At 33.9% G+C, this 12,115-nt stretch overlaps 1 protein-coding gene across 4 annotated transcripts; it reads right to left on the bottom strand.

Annotated features, from left to right (window-relative positions):
- Positions 1–336: 336 nt before the first annotated feature.
- LOC145169363 (early nodulin-like protein 20) lies at positions 337–7,845 on the bottom strand. Of its 4 annotated transcripts, none has more exons than XM_079087940.1 (3): positions 7,513–7,845; positions 6,313–6,662; positions 337–489 (listed from the first exon to the last, which is right to left on the bottom strand). In XM_079087940.1, the coding sequence occupies exons 1-2, from the start codon at positions 7,700–7,702 to the stop codon at positions 6,328–6,330; spliced, it is 525 nt and encodes a 174-aa protein (XP_078944066.1). In that variant the 5' UTR covers positions 7,703–7,845; the 3' UTR covers positions 337–489; positions 6,313–6,327. The 4 variants fall into 4 exon arrangements, with proteins under 4 accessions (XP_078944066.1, XP_078944068.1, XP_078944067.1 ...); XM_079087942.1 differs by lacking the exon at positions 337–489 and adding an exon at positions 5,583–5,601; XM_079087941.1 differs by lacking the exon at positions 337–489 and adding an exon at positions 5,593–5,615.
- Between the last annotated feature and the right edge of the window lie 4,270 nt (positions 7,846–12,115).

The following is a 12,115-nucleotide window of genomic DNA, read 5'->3' on the forward strand; positions in this document are numbered from 1 at the left end:
CTCAGCCCTAATCTAGCATGCAGTTCTCATAATCATATCATATCATAACATAACATGTATGGTTATCTTAGGGAAAACTTACTTGAGCTCGGCCGATTGAAGCATCACACACCTTGTTCTTTCTCAAAACTCCTTAATTTATAGAATAACTATTTTCTTGTAAAAATCTTTCAAACCCTCGATTTGAGTCCAGACACCCCTGAAGGTGTGTCCGAATCCCTCAAACCAAGGCTCTGATACCAACTTGTAACATCCCAAAATTCAAGACCAAAAAATTTATTTTTATTTAAGTAACCTATAAAACAGTTTACTGAAAAACATCATCGATTCATATCATTTCATAAAACATAGTCACGTGTCTCAAAACCATATCATAAAATAGTAATAATGTCAGAGTACAATCCCAAGAATCTCATAATGCGGAAATTCTGTGTGTGTGTGTGATACGTTGTTATCGTGCCGACTCCTTCCCCTTCGAAGAAGAGGTACCTGAAAACAAAACTGAAAGTTGTAAGCATAAAGCTTAGTGAGTTCCCCCATCATACTACATACCATACTATAAACATACTGCCAGGCATATCTGGGTGCCCGACCTACCCTGCTAGGCATATCGGGGTGCCTAACCTACCCCTGTCAGACATATTGGGGTGTCCGACCTACCCCTCCGATTTATCTACCGGTTACGGGGACTACTTCACCGCCTACTACTACCACATAATAACATAACATAATCATACTGTCAGGCATACCGGGGTGCCCAACCTACCCCTTCGGTCCTTACAACCGTAACATGGGGACTATTCCCCCTACTACCACTATCACTTAACATCATATCATAATAGTATATAAAACATATCAGATAGTGGCAAAGCCAGGTAATTATCACAAAGACAGCTACCTGACAAACAATCCCTACTAGTGGGTCGGTATTATGGTCGTAGACCCACCTCAATTGGAAGGTAACTCACCTCGATGTCCTGCAGTAACTGAACTGTCCTCGATGCTAAGGTCAACTCCTCTCAAACTCCTACACATAACAACCTTCCTTAGTTACCATTTCATACACGTAACCCTTTCAAGGGTCAACTCAGGTCAAAGTCAAAGTCAAGGTCAAAGTCAACATCCTGGTTGACTCAACTCGTCGAGTTCCATAATTCAGAGAAACTCGAATTCGAGATCGGACTTGTTGAGTTACCCTTTAACTCGCCGAGTTTCTCCTTATGATAGAATCGTGACTTTCCACTTGTACTCGTCGAGTCCTTCCTTGGACTCGTCGAGTTCTCCTTCATAAATATCAGAACATTTGCTCATGGACTCACCGAGCTCATCCTTGAACTCGTCGAGTCCTGCATCCTATCAGTTGGGACATTGCCTTGAACTCGCCGAGTTCATCCTAGAACTCGTCGAGTTCTTTGATCTTCAATTCCATATTCATGTCCATCATGTTGAGTCCTCTTCTAGACTCACTCATATTGCTCATAAACAGACAAGGCTGGGGAACCATGACCCGACTCGCCGAGTCCTATGAACGACTCGTCGAGTCCCCCAAAGTCCAAGTCCATACAGTCGATTTATGTTGGGTTTATTGCATCCAAAGCATAGATCTGGCCTCCTAGGGTCGATATAACACGTAAAGTTATAAACTTTACGTGCATGCATGGGTGTTATGAAGCTAAAACACCAAAACTAAGCCATAAAAGGAGTTCTAATGCATGGGATAGGGCCATGGCTCAATAAAAGGTGGTAACTTTGAGCTTCTTGAGCTCAAATGTTCCCAGATCTGAAGTTATCACTGTAATATTCACTCAAATCCTGAAAGTGACTTAGAAATGTCCCAAAAATGACAAGATGCAAGCCCTAAAGAAGATCTAAGTGATGGAAAGCCAAGGTTGAAGCTTTTTACCTCAAACAAACTAGAAATGCAACCAAAACTCTGGATCTACTGCCTTATTCTTGGATCTCCAAGCCCTTTGTTAAGATTACTCCCGTTAACAGGTAATATATTTTACTTACGATTTTATTAAAAAAAACATTCATACATGCATTCATAAAAAAACGTATGGATATAAAGATCGTTAGTAAAAATATATTACTTTTTAACGGGAGTAATCTAAATGAAAGTTGTAGTAGACTAAAATACAAACGCATGGATATAAAGATCGTTAAAATCTGAGATTGTATGAAGAAGTTATGATGTTCACAACATTTGACCTTAGCAACCAAGTAGTTGAGATCACGATGAACATAAGCATCAAAAGTCTCAAACACCTCATTAATGAATATTTCACGTAAGATGTCGTGAGAAAAACCTAAAGAAATCATTCAGAAGTAATGAATGAGTACAAAAACAAAAATGACTTATTTTGCAACAAAAAAAATAGACAAAATTACAAAAATAACTTATTCCCTTATTTACTTTGTGGAAAATAGCCAAAAGAAACTCAAATTACAAAAATAGCTATCAAAATCGCAGATGGACTCAGTCTATCTGTGATTTTGTGTACATATGTGATTTCCCCTTTTTCAGAGGTATAAAAACGTAACTTTTTTTTTTCTTCTTTCATTTTTCAAACTTTTTTTTTGAGAACTCTCTCTAGAGGTACTATGGACGATTTCATTTTTCAAATATTTTTCAAAGTTTTTGTTGGAGAATTCATTTTATTAGAGATGTTTTAAACAAAAATTCCAAAGAAATAAGAACTAAATTTATAATTTTTTGTAAAACTTTATATATAATAAGGTTGTTTCGTAGTTAAACCCCATCAATTTTGTTGTCAAAATTAAAAAAAAAAATTAAAAAATTAAAAAAGTTTGCAAAATCGCAGGTGGGATGAGAGGAAATCGCAGTTGAACTTAGTTCATCTGCGATTTTAGTCAAAGATTGGGGTATTTATACGGAAAAAATAAAAAAAAAACTAAAAAAAAAGCCACCTGCGAACATACAAGTCGTTAAAGCACGTTTGTGCTTTAGGGACTTGTACGTTCGCAGATGGAATGCTAAAATCGCAGATGGGTTTAAGCCATCTGCAATTTTCATGGTTATATTTGTAATTTGGGTTTTTTTGGCTATTTTCCACAAAGTAATTAAGAAATTTGGTTATATTTGCAATTTACGCAAAAAAATATTAAAGACTAAATGTGTACAAAAATATTAAGGATTAAATGTATACAAAGTGAGAAATATATTACCCTATTAAGTCATTTTTACCGTCTAACTTGGAGTAGTCGGTCATAAGCACTGAATGTGTACAGTTTAACAAGTTGAAGGGGTAAATGTGAACGAAAAAAGACTCAGTGACCAAATAGGTACAAATCAATAAATTTATTACCCTTTTAAGTCATTATCTTTTTTTTAAATGTTTTTATAACGTTTCAAGCTTTTTTACTTATAGTTTTTACACATTAACATATTTTTTTACAAAAGGTTTTGCAAAAAAACATTCCTAAGTTTTTTTTTTTTTTTTTTTTAAATGGTTACGGATTCGGATTATCTAGTTTTTTAAAAGTCAGTTTCGGATAAACAACTAAATCTTTAAAAAAATTATGATTAAATAATGTAAATGAATAAAACCAAAAACCGTTAAAAAAAATAAACAAAGTGATTGATGCCCCTATGCGCGTGGAAAAGAAATGACACATGGACATGGTAGATTAATATGTAATTTTTTAATATTTGATTTCTTTACATAGTTTTGAAATCCTCCTTGATAATAACAATGAAGGTTTTTTTTTTGCCAAATGTCAATCTCTTATGAGTTTTAACACTTGTCATTTTGTGGTATTTTTAAAATAAATATTATCCACTTGTCAATTTTTGATTTGTTTCAATTTTTGAAATTAAAGTCATATACTTATATATGTAAAGTATTAAATATCATATATATGATATTAAATTGCAATAAATACGTTTCTTACTTTCTTATTTTAAAGTTGTACATTAGAAAATATTTTATGTTTACACTTTAATTTAATGTTTAATTTTTTTTTAAATCAACCCGTGTAATATACGGGTCTCACACCTAGTAATTTAATGAACGAGAGATTAACAAAACGTTGATTTAAATATTTTTGTGTTTTGAAAATTATAAGAAACGAGGATGTTTGTGTTCTCCTAATAAAATTGTGGTGGTGGCAGTTTGGTTTGGGTTCCTTTTAAACATTTGTTTCACCAACAGAAACTTTTTGAATCAGAATTTTGTAATTTACCATATATTCACAAATATACTAACTTGAATTCCATTTCATTTTTTTCCTAAACACCCTATAAGATTTTAATTGCTTTGAATTTCAAATGCATTGAATTTTATTTTCTTTGGTGAATTCAATACTTCCACGAGGATATGAAAACCAAACCTCAGTTTTTACATAAATATATGCCAATTTGTACTTTTCTTATGATAAAATCTTAAAAGTAACACAAGCTAACATGCATTAGAAACACATGAAAGCAGTAAAATCACATGCCTCTCATCCTTAGTCATCCTATCATGAACAATAATAAGTCTGTCTAATCACATCAAAAAGGAAATTAAGTAATCATTGGTGATCCTTTGTAATCGTCGTTATGAGTCTCCTATAGTCCATAGACGCTAATTTGTACTTTAATTACAGGACATTAATCCATATAAGCTGTTTGTTTGTATTCTCACACAATAATACAACTTAGTTAAAGAGTCATTTACTAAAATGACCACCAAATACCAATATTTAGGTTTTTAAACCAACATTCAGGTTTTTAAGTTGTCTGTTTGTTTTCTTTACAATTGAATAATAAATTAAACAATATAACAAGAAAAAAGTTAGAACTAATTCAACGAAACGCAGGTGTCTTCAAACATTCGTGAGAGATGTAAAATATGTAAAACAACACACATATTTAAACAACTTGCTTTGATGTAGTCAACAATATATGTTATATCACCGTCTACCTTTTCAAAGTTGATTTTTCTTTTTAATATTTCAAAAATGAAAATAATAAGAGGAAAACATAATGCATGATATTTGTTCTTCATTGACTGTATGTAAAGCGAGTTTATGATACATATTGGATGTAAAGCATGCTCACTCATAAAAAGTGTTTATTGTGAGCCTTTAGGCATATTGGCCCAACTAATATTATAATTTTAGTGAATAATTCAATGACGCTTCAATGTTTCATATAAACATAACGTATTCCATTTAAGTTGTCAATAATGGATCAATTGAATAAGATTAAAGAAAATTTTTAGATGAAACAAAACATATCAAATTGGTCGAACGAGGAGAAAGTAGCCCAAGAGGTTTTCTTAACAATCTCAGATCATTTACTAAAAAGTTAGATTATGAGTGGAATTAATAAAATGTTTTAGATTATAGCTAACAAACTAATTGTTTAAAAAAGTGACAATAATAGAGATTATTTTGACTTATTTGTAGTTCTTTTTTTTTCTTTCGAAAAATTACCAGTTTTGAATATAAATCTGCGGTAAATGAAAACACATACATGATTATAAAATAAAAATAAATTACAAATATACCATTATAATTTATGTTTTTTTCCTCTTTATGACCTATGTTTCTTTTTTCCTTTATCTTTTGTTGTGTTGAAGTGTGGCATACTCTCTGTTAAAAGAGGACTGCATTAGACATGTGAAAGAAAAGGTAAACGATGCGTATTTGGTATATGATGGAGTTCAAGAAGTAACAATTCATTTCATTGGAATTAACGAAAAATATATGTTTGTTATGCCGCATAAAATGGTATATATCATTTTTATTTATAAATATTTAATAAAACAATTTCATTTGAATCTCACAAGGCAAACTAAATTACCTTTTTTTTTTAATTTTCATAAAACACCTAAAGAATATATATATTTTTGTTTATGATAATCCTATCTAATTGGTTCATTATAAGCTTTTAGCATGTTTACATATTTTTGATAAAGAAAATTCAATAAAGTGAATAAATAATGTAGACAACAAGATAAAACTATACATTTATCAACTTTGCAATCTATTAAAAAAATTGAATTTTAACAAATAATGAGATAGTATGAATCTTTTCTATTAAAGATTCATATAATCAGGCAATTTATATCTTCTAAATTAGCTCTCGAGATAAAATTATATCAGCTTAAAAAACAGAAATAATGTGCACATTGCATTTTTAGTACTATTAAAATATATATAAAAAAGAACAAAGTATTAAGTACGATAATCACTTTCCAAAATCTAAAACACTTTAGTAATCCAATCCAATGATCTAATATTATATCTATATATATAATTTCCAAATTTATATAGCTATATATGATTAATTTGTAATTGTACCTGTTTGAATAATCTTCATAGATTCATGATGAAAACAGCCCATGTGGCAATAACGATTGATGAGATAAGAGGATAACTGATTCCGGCGATTGTAGTGCCACCACTTTTGGCCGGAGAAGGCTGAGGAGCCGGAGGTGGAATGAATTCAACCACATTCACAGCGACTTTCATGCCATTGTAACAGTAACCTCCACTTGCAAGAAAGTAATATGGCTTTGGTTGAGTGAGCTCAAACACATCACGTCCAGCACCTCTCGTGATGTTGAAGATGAATCCTGGATCTGTGCAGTTTTTGTAGCTGGTTTCGTTCACCTCCAACACGTTGAACATGTGCTTGTCGTATACGAAATCTGGAAAAAGTGAAAACAGATCGATTGAATGTGATTTAGAAGAAGAAGAAGAGATGAATTGCTTGACGATATGTTATATGTATGATCCAGATCTGAATAAGGATTCCAGAATAAGAAAAATCGAATAAAACTGAGAACAGAATATTTTGCTAAAAGAAGCAAAGAGAAGATTGATACGTATATTGGTAGAAGAAGATTCAAGAGTTTGCTAGGAATTAATGACAATAACTACAAATATAGAAAGTTTATGAGAATTCTCCTGGCATGGGATGATACCTCATTCAGAAAGAAATTTATTGCACAGATTATGTCATTCGATGATTGATTGATGAGAGATAATTAAGTCGAAGAAAATTCTGATGAAAATGCAAGTAGATGTAATGTACACAGTAAGGAATGAAGAACAACCAAAAGAACTAAACAAAATTAATAACAACTTACGCGAAGAACATTCAGAAGTACGAGGAAATAGAAAAAATCTCAACAAATTTAGAGAGTTCATTAGGATTCCATTCGGTCGATCATTGTTTGAATGTGAAGACAGATTAGATAAACAAAATGTAATAAAACTGAAGTAAAGGAATCCAGAACAAGCAAAAAGTTGAACGCAGAGAATTAGCTACACAGAATCAAAGTAAAATGTTATGCATACGAAGAACATTCGACTATTTGTCATTGAATTACGAAAAATCAAATTTCGTAAACTCGATGAGAATTCTAGCTATTCGATGATTCATCATCGAGACCAAAAAAATTACTGGACAGATTGCATCACGGATCATAATTGGATGTTACGACAGATCAAAACAAAGGGTGAAATTAGAGACAGAGACAAAGAGTTGTTGCTTACAGAGCCAGTCGCCGACGTAGAACGTCTCCTCACGAGACCAATCAGTGTAATTATAATTCGGTTTCCACATTTCCTTCCCCCCGACAAGGTGGCGCACCGGACTTCTACACATCACGCAGGTTAACATCGCTGCAGCCGCCACCATTAACACCACCGTCTTCAGCCAAACGACACCTCCTGATCTGCGCATTGTTCCACAAATCTTCAATTACAACGAGTATGCAACGATCTCTCTCTCTCTCTCTCTCTCTCTCTCACACACACACACATACACTTACACACACAGAGTGAGATAATAAGAGTGACGGAGGCCATATATAGCACCAGAACCGTTCGGAAAAAAGCTGAGAAAATAAAGGCAGTGTGAGGGTGGCCGAGGAAGGGGCAATTTGGGAAACATAAAATATCTGGGTAACGTGGACCACCGGCGCAATTTAGCGAAAGCGGGGCATAACAAACTTCACCCTCTCATGCCATGCTACCACCATTTTAGTGTTGGACCAATGTACAACTTTCGTGTTCTTTCATTCTTGTGGAGGTTTTCGTGTGAGATGTGGTAAATGTACTATATGCATTACACGTTGTACATTCAAAATAAGTGAAACAACAGAAATACTATTTTTCCCTTATTTGTTTTATTATATATAGAAAATAATCATCAAAAGCCCAGTTTTCAAAAACAGATTTTAAAATTTTGAGAAAATATAAAAATAACTATTATGTTCAAAAAATGACTAGTTTAAAAATCTACCATAAATTGTGAATTTGTTTTTTCTAAAAAAATATATTTTGACTTTTTTTTCCAGCAAATTCTGAAATTGCAAACTCTAATATGAGTTTCGAACTTATTATTTTCCACAAAAATAAGTTTGAAATTTCGAACCCAGCAATTTTTTTGAATATAATTATTTGTTTGAGTCTATCTATCGATGTTGTTTCTATAGTTCGAATTACACAATCTGTTCCAAATTTCTATAAAATATCGTGGAAGAAGACAACCATATTGATATATCCAAAAGTTACCATCAGTCAAAGAAGATAACTATAACTTTTGGAGATGAGTTGCTATGTAAAGATTCATTATCTTCTGTTAACCATCTCGTTCATTTTAAAAATCGACATAAAATAGAATATTTACAATACATAAGTTGCAAAACACAAATATATTTGATATTTTCATATTTATATATATTTTAGACGGTATTTTAATATATTTTAAGTTATATTTTGGTTATTTGCAAAGATATTTGGTACTTATTGAGTTGAATTACACTTTGCAGCCAAAAATGACTTTCTTGAAGGAAAATGACCAAAGATGATAGAAGCTAGAAACTTGGCCGCCAAAGCTAGCAGCAGCATGGAAAAAAATAATAGAACTCGTACAGATTTGCATGCCACGACGTGGCAATCTAAAGGCCACGACGTGACACCTGTCCTGACCTAGAAGTTTCCGATGACTTGCCGCATACGAGATTTAAAAGATGCCCACGACATGACACCTATCCCCACGTCGTGGTGATCAGATTTATGGAAATTATATATATATATATATATATATATATATATATATATATATATATATATATATATATATTCGAACATTAGGTCGAATGTGAGACTTCTGGCTGATTTTCCAGAGAGGGATTGCGACTAAAACCCTCTGGAAACCTTGGAGAAGATCAGGAATCGATTGGAGCTCAAGAGTTGAAGAGATGTAGAAGAATTCTACATAGATCTATTCGGTTTGCTAAGCATTACTCATGTCTAGTTTAAATTGCATTGATTTAGTGTGTTTTTATGCTATTATGAGAGACTAAAGACCTTATATTTCTGTTTGGTTAAGATGAACCTGATTTATTGTATTGGTTTCAATTTATGGATGATATATGTTGATTTTACTTGTTTCTGATAATTAAAATTCTAGCATGTTGAAGTTCTAGTTTATATTGCCTATTAATCAAGTTCTGCGTGGTAGACGATCAATCTAGTTGCATGAATATGTTACCTAATTGTTTATAGGGTTTAGGTCATTTTTGGTCACTTAACTTTTGGTTTTGTGCTCATTTGGTCACTTAACTATTTTTAAGTTTTAAAAGGTCATCAAACTTTTGACTTTATGCTCATTTAGTCACTTAACTTTTGGTTTGGTCACATTTAGTCACTTAACTTTTAGGTTTGTGCTCATTTGGTCACCTAACTTTTAAAATTTAACTCATTTAATCACCAAACTTTTAAAAAAATTTAAAAGTTTAGTGACTAAATGAGCACAATTTTAAAAGTTAGGTGACTAAATGTGACCAAACCAAAAGTTAAGTGACTAAATGAGCACAAAGGCAAAAGTTTGATGATCTTTTAAAACTTAAAAAGAGTTAAGTGACCAAATGAGAACAAAACCAAAAGTTAAGTGACCAAAAATGACCTAAACCCTTGTTTATAATCATTAAATAATTAGAGCTAGGGTTAATCACATCTTAGACCAGGTGTAACATCTCAAAAATCACAACCAATTTAAACTTTTCAAAACAACCTATTTACTAATAAAAATATTTACAAAACCATTGTTTCCAAAATATTAATTAAAACCAGCGTCTCCCAAGATCAACACCATAAAAATCAGGATGTGTACGGTCACGTCTTCGCCTTCCCATGATCCTTGGAAGTACATGAAACCATAACAAAAAACTATAAGCCAAAGTTTAGTGAGTTCCCCCAAAGTACCACCACACAATACACATATCATATACAAACAAGCATGATGGGTCCAATAAGCCATCGGACTGGAATACCCACGGGTCCATAGCCATCAGACTGCATTACCCCTGCCCAATCAGTCATCAGACTGGAATGCCAACATACAAAAGGTCCACTCCGTCATCGGACTAGAGTACCAATATACATCGGGCCCACTCAGTCGTTGGACTAGAATACCCTCGGGTCCACTCAATCATCAGACTGGAATACCCCTAGTATGTTGACTCACGTACGTAGCAGTAAAGTCTCAACCCAACACAATGTGTAGACATATAACAGATAACAAACATATTCAACAGACAGGTAATCATGCAACCAAAAATCACAGGTAGTCCTACAGATCTACCAGTCTACGTATATCAACAACTATCATATAATCATATAGATCTATCCCATACTCAGCATATCATAAATCAATGTATAACAGGATATCAATCCAATGGGTCGGCCTTGGTGCCTTCGACCTGTAAGTGCAGTGAGGAAAAATCACCTCACAATCTGAAAAATAGATGATCAATACTCTGCTCCCAAATACTGGCTCAACCAAAATCCTAAATGTCAAAACATTATCCATTAATAACATTTTCCGCAAAATACCCTTGGTCAAACCTGGTCAACAGTCAAAAGTCAAGTCAACACCTAGCCGAGTCAACCCATCCGAGCCAACCCGACCGAGTCCACCCAGCCGAGTATGTTGGGCGTACTCTTCTATTCGCGGGGCGTACTCGGTTGTTTGAGCAGCTTACGGGATGCTGACGGCGTACACACAACGTACCAGTTAGTATACCCAACGTATGCGCCCTGTTCATCCCTTTCCCCATTAAGAGCTTAATACTCCAAATGTTCACACCCAAAGTTAGATCCAAAGCCAAAATACTCTCAAGAGTCATAAAGTTTCCAACTTTATGACTTTGCATGTCCTTTAAGTGCTTAAAACACAAAATCTCAACATCTTAATGCATTAAGACCTTCTATAGCATGCATGGAGCAAAACTAACCATTAATGCCACATTTTTATGACTTAAGACCCCTCCTAAGGTCTGAAAGGACGACTTATTGGGTCAAGAACATACCATGCTCAAGAATCGCCATATTTGGGACAGAAGGTGTCTTAAAGGAAGAAATGTCTAGATCTACAAGATGGAATGATCAACTTGTAAACTTTATACCTCCTGGAGGTTGCTAACAAAAAGGAAATCTCAGATCCAAGATGCTTCCAAGCTCCAAGCTCTTCTGACCACCTTCTTCTTCTGCAAGAACACCTCCAAAACACTCCAATGGGCTCAAAATACACTCTTCTCACTTAGGGTTTGCTTGGGGTCATTTTTTACAGAGGGGGGCTGATGAAGAAATTAGACATGAGGCTATAATGGGGTTTATATATGGACCAAACCCTAAAATGTTGGGTTTGAACTTTCTTCACGTACACCCCACATACGAGGTGTACGTCCTGCGTGCTAGGGTGCACCCTACTATGCCTAGCGTACACAACGTACGCTCAACGTACTATACCTGGACAAAATTACCATATTGCCACTATGGGCCAATTTGCAATCATTTTCAATCCCAAGGGCTAAAATACAATATTATTCAAACATAGGGTTGAAATTGAAATTACCTTGACATCAGGGTGTTACAATTCTCCCCCACTTGAACTAGACTTCGTCCTCGAAGTCGTCCATCGAGAATAACTTAGAATTATGCTCCCGCATCTCAGCCTCCGGCTCCCAGGTCCACGCGGAGCCTCTTCGATGTTGCCACTAAACCTTTACCAAAGATATCTCCTTGTTGCGCATGACCTTCATCTTTCTCTCCAATATAGCCACCGGCCTCTCAATATAATTCAGACGCT

This window comes from Lactuca virosa, chromosome 4 (assembly GCF_052849685.1).
Source record: "Lactuca virosa cultivar CGN04683 chromosome 4, Lactuca_virosa_CGN04683_v6, whole genome shotgun sequence".
In the NCBI taxonomy this organism is placed as follows: Eukaryota; Viridiplantae; Streptophyta; class Magnoliopsida; order Asterales; family Asteraceae; genus Lactuca; species Lactuca virosa.